Source organism: Polyodon spathula, chromosome 5 (genome assembly GCF_017654505.1).
Source record: "Polyodon spathula isolate WHYD16114869_AA chromosome 5, ASM1765450v1, whole genome shotgun sequence".
Lineage (NCBI taxonomy): Eukaryota > Metazoa > Chordata > Actinopteri > Acipenseriformes > Polyodontidae > Polyodon > Polyodon spathula.
The window spans coordinates 22,310,606-22,330,782 of NC_054538.1; the positions used below are offsets into that span (position 1 = coordinate 22,310,606).

Here is a 20,177-nt window from a genome sequence, read left to right on the forward strand (position 1 = left end):
TGGCTTCACAATGCAACAATAAAAACACCTCAGAGTAAGTTATATATAACATAGCACAACACCACGACTCATTGTAAACAGTCATGCCCAAGTGAGGGTGCTCCCTCACAGAGTGATATTGTTTGATTTGTTTTTGCGACGCGGTTACAAAAATTCTAAGGGGATTACATCCCTCTAGCTTAACCGTATTTAGAATGTGTGGATTCCTTCCATTGAAGTGTATATATAAACAAACAGGGAATGTAGACAATTCCCCACAATCAAGAACCATTAGCTTTTTCTGCATAACTGCGTCAATTCCAGGTTTTTAAAACTGACCAGCGTGTACTGTATTTCTAATAATACAGTTACACAATATTATGTATACAGTAGTCTTAAGACATAGCCTAGTTCAAACAGCTCTGGGTAATTAAATGTTCAAAATTCCAATTGTATCTAATTGGGCTATGTAGTGGCTTCTAAGTTTAAATTGCAATGATTCAAGAGATAATATTTAAAAGGATGCAATACCAGGAGCTGTCTGCTGCTGCATACTCCCGGTGCTGTACAGTGATAATATAGAGTCCTTTGAGAGGGGCTTCTTTGCTGACTCCTCTGATTTGATGGTTGCCTCAGTAAATAGATCCATATCCCCTGACACTGCAGCAGAGGTGGCAGCTGTTGGCTTACTGGAAGTGGCCTGCGAAACAAGGGTCAAATCTATAAATACACAAAGCTCATGAAAGCAATTAACTTGTTCACAACATAAAACGCTGAAATATATATCTTGTCAGATAAGCAGCTCATCCCTTCCTCATTTCTCCCACGCTACACCGCTGCTCCGCTCTCTGCATTGTCTCCCTATCGTTGCTTGAATCCAATTCAAAACTCTTGTACTCGCCTATTGCTGTCTTGACCTTTCTGCTCCCTCCTATCTCCAGACTATCATTTCTCCCTACACCGCCCTCGCCTCCTCTGCTCCACCACCTCCGGCAAACATGCTAGGAGCGGGGGGGGGAGCCCCATCGGAGATGATCTCAAAAAAGACCCTGAGGGGGGGGCTGGAAGGGGGCGGAGGCGGGACTCCTTCTCAACGCTTGCCCCTCAGTGGTGGTATAGTCCTAAACCCAAAAGTTCTGGAACGCCAACAAAATATTGATTTCTTAAAAAAAAAAAAAAATTAAAAAAAAAGATACAAATTCCTGCTTTATTTGTTAATTGAGCTTGAGGTAACATTTAATAGGTAATGAATGCAACTTGTATAGGCTACTCCCGTAGTGCTGCCAGATTGGCATATTTTAAAAGCATCTTGCTGGTAAATACTGTCTTTAGTGGTTTAGTTATTTTTATCATGCACGTTCGTTTTCTATTCCCTTCGATTAAGAGGTCATCTCCAGCGCAGAACTTGAATCACCACAAAGTCCTGCATAGTATATCTATAACAAAAACATTGTCAATGCAAAACAACAAGTTAGAAAAAGGCAACAGATGTTTAAAGTGGTGATATCAAACACAAAAGCCCAAGTCAGGAGAAGCAACTGGGGCAACCTTGACAAGCACCAAGCAAATAGCCACAATTAGAAAGATGCTGGGGCCCAACATTCACACAATTGTTGCTTCTAACTTGGCTTCTTTTTTTGACCTATTGTTTGACCTCGTTAGTACAACCGGCCCCCTTTGCTAACGACATCTTTAGTCAGGGTTGTAACCAAGTATAAATCTCCACATTTTTGTAAAATTACTTTACGCTTACTTCTAAAGATGCAACGCATTTCCGTAAATTAAAACAAACTTCGCATCCCACACAGAGGTAAAACACCATTAAGTGGGGTTGGCATTGCAAGGGAGATGACGCGAGGTTTCACAGTTCCGATCGAGTGATAGTTTTCTAAGCATAATTTGTGAATGCTTATTCACCATTGCTACACCCCGTTAGAAAATTGACTCTTGCATTTTTTTTTAGTTATTCATCATTTAATCATAAAATCACCATTTACAAGATTAAATAGGGTTACACGACAGCGACACTGCACGCCGATTGGCTCAGTGGATGTGTCGGATTTTGCTAAATTAGAAGTATAGCACGTTATGGAAAGAAACTATCATTTGAGTTGTATTTAACGTGATGTATATCGTGTTTTGAGGACGGACATTGAACATCAGAAAAGTATTTGACCAAAAAGTTTGGCACAGCTAGTTTAAATCCCACGACTGAGCAGTGGAAGCTAATGGCTGAGATACTACCTCTACTACAGCCATTCGAACGTTACGGCTAGTTCTTTGTAGCCACTTGTAACAGGGATAAAACACAGACTGAAGTTCCTGATGAAGAGGAAACATCGTTGTCTTCTAATTCAACTGATTTGCTAATTCCAGTTACACATAGTTTGAGAGACAAGCTAGTGAGTAATTTGTCTCAGTGATTTTGTTTACATCAGCTGAATGAACCAAGTAATGAGGTTATGCCACTGCTTTTTGTGTAATTTCTTGACCACATGATTTCGCCATCTGGATTTCCTATCTGAGCAGGCCAATGCCCACGTCTGAAGCACTGTCTTATGAACTAATGAGGCTGGTGGAGGACAACCCCGAAAATGACTGAAATCGTGCATGTACAAGTGAGTGCAACACAGAGGACTTAACCTGTTAAAAAGAAAACAAAGACCGAACAAGCAATGGAATTTTTACCTCGTGGACGGCAACAAACACACACTACTTCCAAGGAAACCTTAATCCAACAAGAGATGACAATTTATGCTTCTGAAACTCCATTAAACATCTGCGAAGATCCCCTGATTTGGTGGAAAAATAACAAGACACGTTTCCCAACCTAGCAGCCTTGGCAAAGAGTATGTTAAGTATCCCTGCAACAGCGGTCCCGAGTGAGCGTGTGTTCAGCAAAGCAGGGATGCTTGTGAACAAACTCAGCTGGACTTGTAAATAGTTATTCTTGTGTTCCACGGTTGCTGTCAAGACAACATTTACTTTTCATGATTAGATTTGATGAAAATATGTACTTATTATTTACACGTTTCTTTTGCATTCTGAAACAAATGATGCATTGATAGCAAAAAAAACCCCAAAAACACAACACTATCGTCCCAGCCCTAATATACAGGGCTGCAAATTAGATTGCTGTTATCTTCTGCGATTAACGTGTTAACTGTTTTGCAGATTAAGTTTGAAAACTTGTCAAAACAAGATGAGGAAAATAACAAATTGTTTTCATGTGATTGGAGCAGTTTCAAAAGAAAACCGCAATGAACACAATTCAGATGTGTCTGTGTCTTTACAAGAAATGAGCAATGAAATTATTATTTTGATATTTCCAGTCCTGAAAAAGGAACTGTATGTGTACTATACAGATTTAAATAGGTATCATGCACTTAACACTAATATATGTATTTTTTTTTTTTTTTTTTTTAATATATATATTTTCTTCTTTTAATTATTACCTGAAAAAGATGTGAAAAATACCCAGGTAGCCAGTTCCGGATTTACCTGTGCTGACCTTGAATATAAATTATTCTCCAAGCTCCTAGGCGATTATAATAAGAACATATCATGTTTTTATTAGCTAGTTTGCCTAGCTGATCGAAAATATACTTTAACACTACATACCAAACATTGCAAGCTCAGACACTTCTAATGTAGCTAATAAGATTTCCAGTTCTCTTGCTGTTCTTAAGGAATATAATATATACAAGAGAAGCACATGATAAAGTCTCTGTGTGAGGGGTAAAACAATGGAGAACACTCCACAACACCCTTTGATATATGCATGCAAACAAACAAAATCTTGTCGAGTAGGAAATGTATTAAACTATATATTATATGCATTAAAAAAAGAAAAAACTATATAATGTCAGGTATTTTTTCTGTAGCACCTTTGGTTTTGGAATGTATTTGGGTACCAAAATCTTTATATATACACATAATACTGTTGTTATCTATATACTGTACATGTACCTATTTCACATTTTATTAAAAAATAACCTCCAAGGAAGCCATAATAAAAATAGGTTTAATAGTTTTTGTTTGATAATGCAAGCCAGTATCAAAAAGGCACTACTATATGAACAGAAGCACATTACACATTTTATAGTCTACAAAGCAGAAACACTTTCCCAGTACATATTTCAATAAAACATCACTTTAAGTGGAAAATGATTTTGTTAGACACTTGCTCAATTCCCAGATCAGTTAAACAGCAGCAGAGTTATCTCACAGGAACCCTCTGAAACACACAAGGCCTGGTGGTCTCACTACATTCACAGATCAAAGACAAATTGCTCTTTATCCTCAAACTCTCAGGAGTCCCAGATGATTTCTTTGCAAAGCCATAACATGTAAGAGGTATCCATTTTTTTCTTGTCTTCTACACTTGTATTTGCATAAACACTCAGATGTAAGCTGCTTTATCATCAAATATACCATTTTTTATTTTTTATTTTTTTTAGATTTTTGAATTTTGAATTTTTAATGGAGAAAAGCTGTGGTTCACTGTGGGGGAGAAACAGAGAACACATTAGAAATCTGAAGAAATGCTAAATTAACCTTATCCCAGAGTGCAGTTTCTCTAACAAAGTATGATAATATGCAAATACCATTTCACTCAGCATAATTTAATCTATCAGAGACCTTACAAAGCCATTTCTCCTGCAACTAGAAAGAGAAATGTAATCTTCTTTGTACACTGAGGAAATTGAAAATTGAGTCAGCTATTTCCCACTGGTCATGTTTAACATGTAAATGTCAGTGTGCTGCAATTTTGTCACTTTAGACCATGAAAGAATGTAACATTATTCAGACCCCCTGGTGTTCTATAATGAATATAATCTGAAGAAAATCCATGTTTAGGAAAGCCTGTCTGGTTAGGCTGTGCAGTAAGTGGTCATAAGGAGTTGGAAAGCCTTATGTAAAATCCACCAGCTGAATTTAAAGGATGAAATATAACAGTATGAGCAATGTCCTTGAGCCTACCTGAGTAAACGGTGTGGTAGAAGATGGAAGCGGATTTGAAACCATAGGACCGAAGATATCCAGATCATCACTCAAAGGTGCATTAGTCGTGGCACTGCTTCCATTTGCAACAGCTGGGGCATCTTGAAAATTAAAATAAATAAATAAATAAATAAAAACACTTTACAATGAATTGTAAAACTATTCCAGAATCATGTACTCCGAAGCATTTAGTTTTTGCATTTAAAATTAAAGTTACATTAATTTACTAAGTTTTTCTCATCTGCATATGAAGACCATTCTAGACTGTCTCTCTCTCTCTTTGCATCGCACTGCTTTCAAAAATATTCTGCAACTGTAACAATTGTGTAATAGAAGCTGACATGGAGGAATATTTAAAGATTCAAATCATTGATTTAAGATGGACAGTGAATAACAGTCTCACTGCAGTTACACAAGGATATATATATATATATATATATACACACACACACACATATGTGTGTGTATGTGTATGTATATATATATATATATATATATATATATATATATATATATATATATATATATATATATACATATGTGTGTGTGTGTGTGTGTGTGTGTGTGTGTGTGTGTGTGTATATACACACACACACACACACGCATACATACATAAATACATAAATACATACATATACTTAAATCCTTCCATTTCACAATTTATAAGATGCATATTTAATATATAATAATTAAGTTCTGACTGAAAATACCAGACCTCTCTAAGGGATTAACCAGTTACAGAATCAGATGCAAGCAAGCTACTAAGGTAAAACTCGACAAATATCAATGCCATCAAAAGGAAGGAAGACTCTGAAACAGGTTTGTCATGAGAATCGCACCTGGTAATAATGACGGTTTAACATAGTCAGACCTCCAGAAATGCTTCCCATTTCTTTAATTCTCTATACCCTTTATTGCCACTTCAAACAATATATGCACTGCACATTATTGCAAGCATTGCCAAATATACTTAGTGTTCCACATTTCCATTTTTTTCCCCATTCACTGAAAAAAATTACAGGACTTATTTATTTAATTATTTAATTTTTTTTTTTTTAACTGTACCTTGGTTTTACTGATTTTACCCGATTTGTTGTCTACTATTCAATATTTTCCGGTACTATTTACTTGGAAATACACAATATTTTGATTAAAATGCGGTTTTGCTTTGACACTGTAATAAGCAGCCCTACATTGCATCCCAGGATACAGTAGGTATGTTTAGACGTCAGAGGATCAAATAGCGTTCATCTCACTCAACCGTTTTAAGGAGGTTACAATAAAGAAGAAAGCTGCTTTGAACAATAAAAATGTCAACTCAACTGAATGCATGGGCTCAAATGGAGGGTTCACGAGTGCATTAAGCACCACGTTTAGACTCCAGCGAGGAACAAAGCCTTTCAAAAATTACCCTGGCAGGAAGCGAGGTCCTGGGGAGACAAAGTCAATTTTGACACGGCGAGCCGAAATGGCTGCCAGATAGACCTTAAAAACATGGAGAGGGATTTCCCCTCGTCAAAAAGGTCCTGCAAAAATTGCAGTGCAACTGCCACGGGACAGGTGGTAGGGTCAAACCCACGAGGCAGACACAATGCCTGAAAACACCCCACTTGTATCCGTACTGGGAACGCGTGGACGGTGCTCTGGCATTTTTTCAGGGTGTCAATGACCCTATTAGAAAGCCCCAGGTGGCTCAAATGCAGCCAGGGGCCAAATCCAGAGCTGCAACTTCGATGGGTTGGGATGAAACAATCCTTGTGCCTGACTGAGTAAGTCATGACGAGACTGAGGGAAGCCTGCTTGTTAGAATAGTACTAATAGCCTTCATAATGGTAATGCTAAAACTGTCACCAAAACTGTGGAAAAGATTGCAAGCAATCACAACCGAAGTAAGTATCATGGTCCTGCGCAGTGCTGCTGAGCCCAGCAGCTGCTCCTGCTGCACGTGTGCTATAGCACCATGTTGTAGACAGGCCTGTGCGTAGTATCTGTAAAAGAAATTAAAACACAAGAGAAAAAAACTCAACAAATACAGTAAACAACTGCATAAATATAAAACGTTTCATATTTTTAGTCCAAGCCAAAACAAAAAAAAAAAAATAATTCAGTCGGAGCTAATGCAACATGGGGGGAGATCCCTGGGTTCCCTGGGAAGGAGCGACTCGAGTCGCTGGCTTCACGCGGGGCACAAGGCAGCAGTGGGACACAACAAACAACAGGCTGTAGTGCACAAAACATACTAGTAAAAACTATTGCAGCGATTATTTTAATATCATATATAATGTGTGTAAAAATCTGTGAGCGCAGTACTCTTGTACCCTCAACAGTTATCAACAGTAAACACAAGTTTTATGGAAAACACTAAACTAGCCACGGGCAGTCGTAAGGGGCATTCCAAGGGCCGAGATTAGCAAGATTAGTTTGCGATGCTACTGAATTTATTTATTTATATTTATATATTTCAAAATTTTCACCTTTTGTTGCCTTGTAGCCTGGAATAAAAATGCACTAAAATTGTTTTTTTTTTTCATTTATCTACACATCCTACCTCATAACTTCCAAGTGAAAAAATATTCTAGAAATTTCTAGAAAATGAATTAAAAATAAAAACTGAAATAGCTTGGTTGGATAAGTGTCCACCCCCCTTGTAATAGCAATTCTAAAATTAGCTCAGGTGTAACCAATCACCTTCAAAATCACACACCAAGTTAAGTGGCCTCCACTGGTGTTAAATTGTAGTAATTCACATGATTTCAGGATAAATTCAGCAGTTCCTGTAGGTTCCTTCTGCTGGGCAATGCATTTCAAAGCAAAGACTCAACCATGAGCACCAAGGAGCTTTCAAAAGAACTCTGGGACAAAGTTGTTGAAAGGCACAAAAAAATATCAAAGGCCTTGAATATCCCTTGGAGCACGATCAAGACGATTATTAAGATGTGAAAGGTGTACGGCACCACCAAGACCCTGCCTAGATTAGGCTATCCATTCAAACTGGATGAATAAGCAAGAAGGAGACTGATCAGAGAGGCTACCAAGAGGCCAATGGCAACTTTGCAAGAGCTACAAACTTTCATAGTCAAGACTGGACGAAAGTTCACCTTTCAACATGACAATGCCCCAAAGCACACAGCCAAAGCTACACTGGAGTGGCTAAGGAACAAAAAGGTAAATGTCCTTGAGATACCCAGTCAGTGCCCCAACCTAAATCCAATCAAATTTGTGGCATTACTTGAAGACTGCTGTTCATCAACCCTCCAAGTAACATGACAGTGCTTGAACAGTTTTGTAATGAAGAATGGTCAAATATTGCCAAATCTAGGTGTGCAAAGTCGTGAGTGACCTATCCCATCAGACTCACAACTGTAATTGCTGCCAAAGGTGCTTCCACCAAGTATTAACTCAGGGGGGTGGAGACACATCCAATTATGATCTTTCAGTTTTGTATTTTTAATATATAATCTTTTTCTCAATAAAAGACACATCATGCTTACTTTCCTTCGCAATCGGAAGATGTCCAGCAGTGCCATCAGCTCAGAATTGGCAGAAAACAGTGGGACCCTGGTACACCCATCTACTGTCTGGAGAAGTCTGGTCAGAAGTGGCCTTCATGGAAGACTTGTGGCCAAAAAGCCATACCTCCAATGTGGAAACAAGGCCAAGCAACTCAACTTGCACGAAAAACAGGAACTGGGGTGCAGAAAAATGGCAGCAGGTGCTCTGGATTGATGTGTCAAAATTTGAAATATTTGGCAGTTTGTTCGCCGAAGGGCTGGACAGCAGTATACGAATGAGTGCAGGCAAAGGTGAAGCATGGTGGAGGTTCCTTGCAAGTCTGGGGCTGCATTTCTGCAAATGGAGTTAGGGATTTGGTCAGAATTAATGGTCTCCTCAATGCTGAGAAGTACAGGCAGATACTTATCCATCATGCAATACCATCAGGGAGGCATCTGATTGGCCCCAGATTTATTCTGCAGCATGACAACGACCCCAAACATACAGCCAAAGTCATTAAGAACTATCTTCAGCGTAAAGAAGAACAAGGAGTCCTGGAAGTGATGGTATGGCCCCCACAGAGCCCTGATCTCAACATCATCGAGTCTGTCTGGGATTACATGAAGAGAGAGAAGCAACTGAGGCTGCTTAAATCCACAGAAGAACTGTGGTTAGTTCTCCAAGATGTTTGGGCCAACCTACCTGCCGAGTTCCTTCAAAAACTGTGTGCAAGTGTACCTAGAAGAATTGATGCTGTTCTGAAGGCAAAGGGTGGTCACACCAAATATTGATTTGATGTAGATTTTTCTTCTGTTCACTCACTTTGCATTTTGTTAATTGATAAATATAAATATAAACTATTTTTGAAAGCATTCTTACTTTACAGCATTTTTTCACACCTGCCTAAAATGTTTGCACAGTAATGTGTGTGTGTATATATATATATATATATATATATATATATATATATATATATATATATATAAATATATATATATATAATAAAGATTGCAGGGGTATCACACTTCTTTAAATCACTGATGGGATCAATTTAAAACCCTTTCAAAAATCAACCACTAAACTCAAGTGATGGCCTAATTTATTGGTGACGTATTTGATTTATTGCAGTTGTATGCTGATGTTATGCTGTGGCAGAAATACAATGAATCTAGGTTGTAAATCTCTCGCCTGACCTGTGATGGCGGTAAGCAGCAAGAACAGAGTTCTTTGGACGGGCTGGCCTAACAGTTCTTTCTCTGGGTCAGGAAATCGGTCAGTCTGGAAGGCGTCAAGATTCCGTTGCAAGAACGTATTGACCCGGAATGGAAACAACGTAGCAGCCACAGATTGTAGAGGCAGCTGCACTCGTCTACCAAGTGTTCATGCGAGCCAGCTTAAAAGGGGACGGAGAATTGTAATCTGTTCCTTAGCATTGGTTTGTAGAGAGTAAGAACCGAGAAGCCAGTAAAAGTGCATAAAATTCTGAATTCTTGAGTGTTGTGTTTTGTTTGTTTGTAATTGTATTATTGTGGGATGGATACTGTTTATTTATTGTTTATTATTTACTATCTGTTCTTGTTATATACCCATGTTGTACACATTGGTGTGTACTGCCAGGGAATTATTGTTTGGTTACCAGAAATACAAAATAAAAGCATTTCTAAAACTCCTGCACCTGTATAAAATCAACCACTTTGCCACATATACACTTACGGTAAAAAAACACATTCTTGATCTAAAAAAAAATAACAAAAACTTTTAATAACTGTGCAAAAAAAAATAATTTGGACTGACTAATATAACACAGATAGCATAATCCCTCAATGGGAATGACACAGTAAATATTGACCCAGTTCTGATTGGCATGTTTCTCACATCTCAACACTGAATCCTGTAAGTAAAAGATGAAGCTGGATTTAGGTTTCCATATACCTAATCTTCGAAGGGATAAAATATGTGGTTTGAGAAATCAAAACCAAAAATTACTTTTAAATCCTATTACATGGTAGATCTAAATCATTGAGCAGTTTGACTACACAATTCTTTACAGAAGGTTTGTCAAGTGAAAAAACAAAACAAAACAAAAAACCCCCACAAAACTGGGTGTTATTTTTCTGTATGTTTTATGAAATCAACCTGTCAAAAACCGAGTCAATGATATTTGGCATCAAACACTTTCCCTAATCTATTGGTAGACTGATGACAAACAATGATGAAATGACTTGCTTTCTGGAATGCTACAGCAACCACAAATTTGCCTTAGGATAAACAATTATAATTAAGTCCTTGTGGAGTCAGTTAGTGTATTTTCTCAATATAGTGTATTTCAGAGACAACTGTAAAACAGATGGCTGCCTTGCTTGCCATTCTCCCAGGAAAAAAAGAGTGCATTATAGCTGACAACCTAAAAGATGAAAGTAGGGCAGACCTTTGCAGGAGTCAAATCTTTGCCTAAAAATCAAACAAACATTTTGCCACCTGTCAGCTACAAAACAATGGCTGCATTACATCTACATGCACACACACATATACATACGTACATACACACACACGTGTGTGTGTGTGTGTGTGTGTGTGTGTGTGTGTGTGTGTGTGTGTGTGTGTGTATATATATATATATATATATATATATATATATATATATATATATATATATATATATATATATATATATATATATATATAGTGCCTTGCAAAAGTATTCAGACCCCTGACCAATTCTCTCATATTAACGAATTACAAATGGTACATTGAAATTTCGTTCTGTTTGATATTTTATTTTTAAACACTGAAACTCAGAATCAATTATTGTAAGGTGACATTGGTTTTATGTTAGGAAATATTTAAGAAAAATTAAAAACTGAAATATCTTGCTTGCATAAGTATTCAACCCCTGTGCTGTGGAAGTTCCCAGTTTGCACCGATGAAAGAAATTGCCCTAACGAGGACACAATTACCTTACCATTGGCCTCCACCTGTGAACCATTTAAGTTGCTGTCACATTTTCTGGATAAAAACCCCACTGTTGAAGGATCACAGGGAAGGCTGTGAATCTGAAGGAAAATGAAGACCAAAGAGCATTCTACAGAAGTTAGAGATAAAGTAATACAAATGCATAGATTAGGGAAAGGGTACAAAATAATATCCAAGTGTTTGGATATCCCAGTGAGCACAGTTGGATCAATAATCAGGAAGTGGAAGCTGCATCACACCACCCAGGCACTGCCAAGAAAAGGCCGTCCCTCAAAACTCAGCGCTCAAACAAGAAGGAGACGAAGCCACAGAGGCCAACAATCACTTTGAAAGAGCTACAGAGTTCAGTGGCTGGGAGTGGAGTAATGGTGCACCAGTCAACCATATCAAGAGCTCAATAACACTGGCCTGTATGGGAGGGTGGCAAGAAAGAAGCCGTTATTCAAAGTACCATCTGAAAGCACGTTTGGAGTTTGCCAGAAAGCATGAGAGTGACCCAGCTGCGATGTGGAAGAAGGTTTTGTGGTCAGATAAGACCAAGATAGAGCTTTTTGGCCAAAATTCAAAGCGCTACGTGTGGCGCAAACCTAACACTGCCCATGCCTCAAGACACACCATTCCTACAGTGAAGTATGGTGGTAGCAGCATCATGCTGTGGGGATGCTTCTCATCAGCTGGGGCTGGGCATCTTGTTACAGTTGAAGGAAGAATGGATGGAGCAAAATACAGGAAAATACTGCAACAGAATCTGCTTCAGTCTGCTAAAAAACTGACGCTTGGGAGGCAATTCACCTTTCAGCAGGACAAGGATCCCAAGCAAAAGACCAAAGCAACATTGGAGTGGCTCAAGAACAAAATGGTGAATGTCCTACAGTTGCCCAGTCAAAGTCCTGATCTCAATCCCATTGAGAATCTGTGGCACTATTTGAAACTTGAGGTCCACAAGCGTCGTCCAACCAACCTGAACAACCTGGAGCAAATCTGCCAAGAAGAATGGGCCAAAAGCACTCCGACATTGTGTGCAAAGCTGGTACATACTTACACCAAAAGACTTAAAGCTGTTATTGCAGCGAAAGGTGGCTCTACCAAATATTAATGTGTGGGGGTTGAATACTTATGCAAGCAAGATATTTCAGTTTTTTATTTTTCTTAAAAATATTTCCCAACATAAAACCAATGTCACCTTACAATAATTGATTTTGAGTTTCAGTGATTTAAAATAAAATATCGAACAGAACGAAATTTCAATGTACCATTTGTAATTCAGTAATATGAGAGAATTGGTCAGGGGTCTGAATACTTTTGCAATGCACTGTGTGTGTATATATATCTCAAATAAAAAAATGTAGTGAGGTCTTTGTTTATTTATATAAATAAAATCACACTCTTCATAAGGTACCGACACTGCAATAATCTGTCTAATAGGAAGGCCTTCTTTAGGATGCATTTTATTTACCGTCCGCCCCCCCGCCCGGCCGCCCGTTGGGGGGTCTAAATAACAGGATGTGCCTTTGACTACAATAAGGCGCATTGTGGGTTTATTTTAAATGCTATTGTATTGCAGATGTTGAAATGTCACATACCCTGGATTCTCTAAAAGGAAACAGATTGCTGCTCCTTCTCTCCAAGGGGTTCATTACCAGTATATTTTTCTGAATGACAGAAATGACAGAAGAAAGAGAGAGAGAGAGAGAGAGAGAGAGAGAGAGATATCGATCTCTGGATGTGGTGTTACTTTAGTCTGGTTTCATAACAATTCCCAGTCATGCCATTTCTGGCTTACTTAACAATAGCTGTAGGCACAAGGAGAAAAAGACTCTTACTTTTATTCCAACAAAGGTCTCGTAGCCCTGATGCTACTATAAAATCTGGCACAATGTATTATTAATTACTTACCTAGTCCTAAAAGATCAATAGCAGGTTCTGCAGTTTTCAGAGGACTCACTCTGCTATCTATCTGCTTCTCTTCCTTCTTCTGTGGCTTTATTAAAATAAACAAAATAAAAGGTGAAATTATATGCTTTTCCCCAACTAACACTTATCAGGACGCTTAACAAAATCATACAATTCTTCAATAGCTGGTGTTTTTTTATCTGACTGTTGATTGCTTTTTCTTCAGATGTATTAAAAGTTGTTGAAAAAAAAAAAATGCATACTGTAGTCTGGGAACACACAGGGCAAAACTGGTTTGATTACACAGCTACATAGGTTTAATGTTCCAACAAAGGAAAATGCACTTAAATAATCAGTCTGATAAAGCATTAAACATTTACACAGTGTAGAAACGGGGACTGAGAAAATATTATTGTAAAAGGGGCACAATAAATGGTCTATATGGTTCATGCATATATTAAATAGCAAATTGCAGAAGATGGGAGAAGCAAAAACCAGGTCTTAGTCCTTTCTTAGTTCCATATTTTATACATAACAGACACTCAAAAAGGTCACGTCATTACCCCTAATTTCTACAGAGAAGGAAAGGTCAGAGGGCTGCTCTTCAAACATGTGTACAGATTAACGATAGTGTGCATTAGTTAACAGTGGTTTCAAAGGCTTCAGTGCATCACTATATTCTTGATACAGGGGACACACACTGGAAACAGATTAGTTATCTGCATATCACATCTTGCCAACTGTACATACACTTTATTCACTCAAATCTAGTAGATTAGACAGTTGTCACATATCATCATGTAAAACACATTTCTGAGGCTAATGGCTCAATGTATAATCTTTTCCTAAATGTCAACAGTTCTCCCCGCCCTCTACAGTTCACATTTTATAATTAGTCTCACAATCAATTTGCTGTAAACATCATGCTTTTGTCTGACTTGTTTAAAAGAATGCAACATTTTTTGGAGGTGCTGTCTACTGTATGACTCTTCCCTCCAAGATACCAACTAATATGTATCCCAGGGAGAGGAAAAGGGATAAAAATAAGCAAATATCACATCCTTAATATACCTCCAATTATAATAAATAAATAAATAATGCTCAGTTTGTGCCATTCAAAAGATGACAGTCACCGTCAAGAAAAGAAAAAAAAAACACACGCACAAGCACACTTCTGTGATGTTATTCTGCATATGGTGTAAGGACATGGCCCATTAAAAAAACAGTATGAAAGATACTTAAGTAAAAAACAAAATTACTTTTAATAAGCTAACCTGTCACTCCACTTGGGGTCACCAATTTATTTAAAGAAAATCTCTGCCAGTTCCATGTAATAAAACTCTTGCACACTACATTAAATTCCTTCTAACAAAACAGAGAAAGCAGCCAAGCATGTGTGGATAAAATTAAGCCATGTATAATTTATTAAATATATATATATTAAATACATTTTATTGGCTGCCAAAACATTTTATTGGCTGCCTGTAAGATAAGTCATTTCCTACAATTCCTGTACAGTAGATGTCGCAAATTATTAAAGTGTTCAGTGAAAGTTTCGTACGCCAATCTACTTTTAATTCATAAAGCAGGTCACACACCATATAATTCAAATCAAACATCATTTACTCTCCAGCACTTGATATTTTACTTATATTACTGCATTAAAATCTCTCTTTTTTAATAAAACATTTAGTTTGAAGCTCAGTATCTGTCAGTTTAAGCAAACTTAACCAAAGCTGACAATCTTTAAATGATTTGTTTGTGTGTGTGTCTGTGTGTGCAGGCCCTGAGCAAGGCTTAGGCAAACTAGGCAGTCACCTAGAGAAGAAAGTTTAGGCAGGTGGCAAAAAATAAAATAAAAATGAAAGCAAGGAATCTGCGAAACACCGCTCCAGTGACGTTTAGCACCTCGGTAACTCTGACATCGCACTGAAAAATGATCGATAGTATATTGCATTTTTTCCATCCATTATGCAGTTCTAAAATTACTTTATGACTAAGTCATCCATAATAGAGACAAAAAGTTTCAAGTAGTACTAGACAGGCATCAATTTTCACCAACAGAACAATTTGTAAGTTCATAATTTAAACACATTTGAATGTATGGTATTTTGACAGTCAATACCAATGTTAATAAAATGTGTTCAATTCCGATCTCCAAGTCCCGAATCAAATCAATACAAAAATAAAAATCTGAATTTCCCATCACATGACACTGCCAATATTACTAACCTGTAAAAGACACAGAATACTATTTAAATGGAACCCGGACACGAGCTGACTTTAGCGGTAATTTTATTTTGATGTATTGTTATTAATTTTTTTAAACTGACTAGATAAACTACTGTCATCACATTCCAATCTTCCTACCTGCCCATTAAGTTGTTATTACCAGGGGACCAGACAGCACTTCTTCTGAAGACACTATTTGACACAACACCGGACTCAGCCTGACTGTTTACAGACTCTCATCACCAATACATTTAACAGACAGGTGTGTAGGGTTATGCAATGGGTCAGTGATAAGCCAACTGTCTATCTCAATTACAACTAGGACATGTATTAATATTATTATTATTATTATTATTATTATTATTATTAACAATAATAATGATAATGCTAAACTTGTTAAGTACTGTATTTCATGTTTGTGTATTTGCTGCGCATACGGCGTTTGCTGCCTTCATGTTTCCTAATACGTGCTTACTCTGAAGAAAAAAGGTATGCATTGGGACTTGTGCAAGTATTCTAGCAGTAAATTTAATTACAGTGCTGTGTATAATTAGACTGACAGTACTGGGGAAGGTAGTAGCTGGCGCCTGCAGTGCCCACTGAGTTTTTGTACAAGTTTGTATTTTCAGAAAGTACAGTACATTGGGAGTGTAAATCGTTTATCTAAGGTGGAAACAGTACTTTTTAGTTTCCCAACGCATTAGATCATTTGTCAGTATGGGCACCTAAATTTGTTTACAAGTGGGGGTGCTGAGGTAAAGAAGAACTGCCAAGCGTAGCAAGATGTTTTTTTTTTTTATTATTTTATTTATTTTTTTCCCCCCCAAGTAGTTCTGGGTAACCTCATTTTTACTGTTCAATCTTTTTTCAAGTCACTGTTTTTGTAATAGTAAACCAAAATTAGACAGGTGTTTCAACATAAAATGTAGATTTACTAACTGAGCATTTTTTTTTTTTTTTTTTTTTTTAGCACCAGTGGTACATCTGCAAAACACTGTACAGTACCTATAATTCCAATATGCAGGTTACTAAAGAAGTGCTAAGCAAAAAACAAACAATAACATGTACAAAATGTTATAATATGGCTTGTTTATTGATAGATATGTTGACATATGTATGTTAACAGTTAAAATACTCCTTGCTCAGCTTTGTTTTAAATGTAGTGCTGGCGCTTAGTTTTGTCATCAGACATTGCTTGCTAAAGCAGCTTTCATACTGGCACTCCTAGTGTGAAACAACATATATTGTAGCAAAGGTTACGTTTGAACCCTTCAAAATATGTGACCCAGACACAGAAACAACTTTAGCGTTTTTCCTGCACAGGAACAACATAATTTTATAGCATGTGACTGTTCCCTATTAGCACCAATTGCTTCGTTAAAGAGCAGCTACATTCTCAAATGCATTTTGATAGGCTGGGGATAAACCCCATTCCTGCCAACCACAACCAAAATACATACATCATTTACAGGCACAATTTATATATTATATATATATATATATATATATATATATATATATATATATATATATATATAAAAAAAAGTGGAGGGGCAAAATATAGGTTTGATATATTTTTTCAATGGGAATTAGCCCTATTAGAAAGATAACTTTTATAAAATCTACCTGGATAAAACTAATCTCGGAAGTGACCGATACAACTTTCTCCAGTGTGAATGTGTTATAATTTCAGTGAAAACAAAGCCCTAAAACAAAGGCTAATTCGAAGATAAGGCTGATTCATAGATAACCTATTGTAGTGTGAATCGTGTGATGTATGCAAACTCAAACTCCAACCACAGCAACAGGTGTGAGGAGGTATCAAGACTGAAACAGTGTGCATTGAGAAAAGCACAAAAAATATGAAGCAATATACGCTGGATATGTTTTTCAAGACTAAGGGCATGCAATTACTGTATTCAACATGTAAGTGGACTTCTTATTTGTTAATTTCTTTACTGTATTTTTTAAATATACAGTTTAAATGTTGATCAATGTGAAGTTGTCTTGAACGAACTACTGTACACTGTATAAAGACGTTCAATTCAATTTGGGCGTTTATTCATTATTTTGATACAGCAAATTACCAAATCCTATTATAGTGAACAACCTGATATAATGAACATTTCTCCAGGTCTCAGGGGGGTTCGTTATAATTAACTCAGAGATTATATATATACACACACACACACACACAGACACACACACAGTAGATGCCAATTATTAGCAACCCTAATAAAGACAACTTTCGTTTTTTTTTTTCGTTTTTTTTTTTTTTTACATTTTCAAGGAACCAATCCCATCCCATATATGTTAATGTAATTCTTATATTAGCAACTGCACGTCGCTTATTGACAACTTTACTACTAGTTGCCAGTGCCACACAGTGCATTTGCATGATTTATGTGCATACTACATGCAGCTTTTATAACACATTGACTTCGCAACTGCATATTTCTGGTGGACTGAGGCAGAATCATGGCTTTGAAACTGGCTACGAAGCTCCATGCAAAACAGAGGGATTTACAGCGGGAGGTCGTACATTGTAAAAAGCAGACAACGTTGGACAATTTCTTATCTTAAAATGGTCTTCTTTAGAATTTATTGTAAGTACAACACATTTATTGTAAGGAGAATTGTAGTACATCGTTCTGTAGTACTATTTAAGCCTGCTCTCTGGTTTTACACGCATGTGAAGTAAACTGTTCCGTGTTTGGGTATTTCCTGTTTCTCATTTACATTTTTTAACACTAACATTTAAAACAGATATATTTCAGTGCCATATTTGTAGAACTACAGTATATATCGTTCCATCTAAAGACACTTAAAAACTGGGGCTTTTCACTTCTTGGTAAATTTCAGTTAATGACAACTTTGAAGGGAACTGAGTTGTTAAATGAATATATCTACTGTAATAGTATACATCAATTCTGCATGCTAATTTAATTGAGATGTCACCTTTCAGTGGGTAAGATATTAAGAATACTTTTTCACTTTTGCCTATTTCCCCCTGCACAAAGTCATTTGCAATTCGTTCAGAAGGCATTATTAAACAATCAAACCAAGTCTTTGCTCTCATTAGAAGGAACTGTAGTCCATTTACATAAAGTCATTGGATTTTGTCATTTCTTTTCTCAAACTTGTGTACTGAATGTTTTTGGACATTAATATTCAATAAAACTCACCTTGTCTCTAGTCTGTCATATTTACATTGTACAGCACATCTCCTTTCCTTATTAGCCTATAAAAGATTCCATCTTTTAAAAACCAAGATTTACAGTAATGTGAAAAACATTAATAGAATCAGACAGTAATAACAATTGCAACTACATCTTGCTGCCTTGAATGTCTGCTTCTCACTCATTTTCAATATCTTGTTCAGAATTGAGACATGTCTGCATCTGCACATTGCCTCAGACATGGTGCTAAATGAAAGCCATATTTATCTGCATACATACAAAATAGATTGCTGAACAAATTATATTTAATACTCTGCTCATTACATGTTAATCTTTTCCAGCTTGCCAAGCTTCCCCAGAATTGCAGAAACAAGGCAGTGTGGAAAATTGAGGTACTAAATGACACAGAATGATTAATCTGGATTCTTCAGAAAATTCAAACAAGCTGGTACTCTGAAATTAAGACGTCAATAAACACTTATTTTAAAATGACATATGAAGTATGCACTGGAATACGTTATTCCAGTTAAAATCGCACTTTAGTTGCATTTTTTTTCACCACTTTTATAATAATGCAGCAATGTGCCCTTGATACAAGTACTATAACAGTAAGAATCAAATCAAGCAGCAGAGCTCACAACTCCAGGGAACACTGGGGAAACTGTTCAGCTAATTCTAGAATCTTAAAGAGCTCTAAATCCAGCAGATATTGATTATCCACCAAGCAGCTGTCAAATGTATTGATTAGCTGTTGTAGGTGTGGTATCCAAGACTACTTATAGACAGAATGGCTTCAGGGATTCGAAGTGGTTAGTTTAAAGCATGTTTTCCACGGATGAGGATGCTCATTTACATTTGACTTTACTAACTCAACTCAAATATACTCATTTCCTATTGATTCGGAGAAGCTTGACTGAAAATGAACACAAACCAGTATCCCTTAATCTGCTAAGAATCTGTTTTCCTGCAGACATCAATCAATTCAATTGCCATTCTTAAGTTATAAATCAGGTTCTAAACAGTTCATAAGACATTGTAGCAAATGTGATCACAAAACTTTACATACCCCAATGAATTTATAATTTCTAGAAATTAATAAAAAACAACTTTATAGGAAAAATCTCTTGTAGGAAAAGTTTTGCTTTTGTGGATTTTGATTTGTGGAAAAAAGCTATGTATTTCAGTAATTTTTTTTGCAAAACTCCAAAAACGCTAATTCAAAAGTATTCATACCCTTTGATGCTATGACAGTATTGTCTACAAGGTTCGAAGAAATTTCAATGATAATGCAGAACCTAATTCTAGAAAAGTCTATAAAATGCTGGATTGTTGATGAACATTCTTAGAGAGTATAAAATGGTCAGGACAAAGGATGATTGCCATTACCAATAAGTCAATATGGAAAAAGTAAAAAAGAGCTACCTG

General features: G+C 36.7%; 1 protein-coding gene across 2 annotated transcripts in view; it reads right to left on the bottom strand.

Moving 5' to 3' along the window:
• LOC121315735 (stromal membrane-associated protein 1-like) overlaps nucleotides 1-20,177 on the bottom strand; it is an 89,605-nt gene that overhangs the window by 9,536 nt on the left and 59,892 nt on the right. For both annotated transcript variants that reach the window (XM_041250099.1, XM_041250098.1), the window contains 3 exons: nucleotides 13,345-13,429; nucleotides 4,963-5,084; nucleotides 511-679 (listed from right to left, as the gene is read on the bottom strand). In XM_041250099.1, coding sequence (XP_041106033.1) covers nucleotides 511-679; nucleotides 4,963-5,084; nucleotides 13,345-13,429 — 376 coding nt within the window. The remainder of the gene's footprint in view (nucleotides 1-510; nucleotides 680-4,962; nucleotides 5,085-13,344; nucleotides 13,430-20,177) is intronic.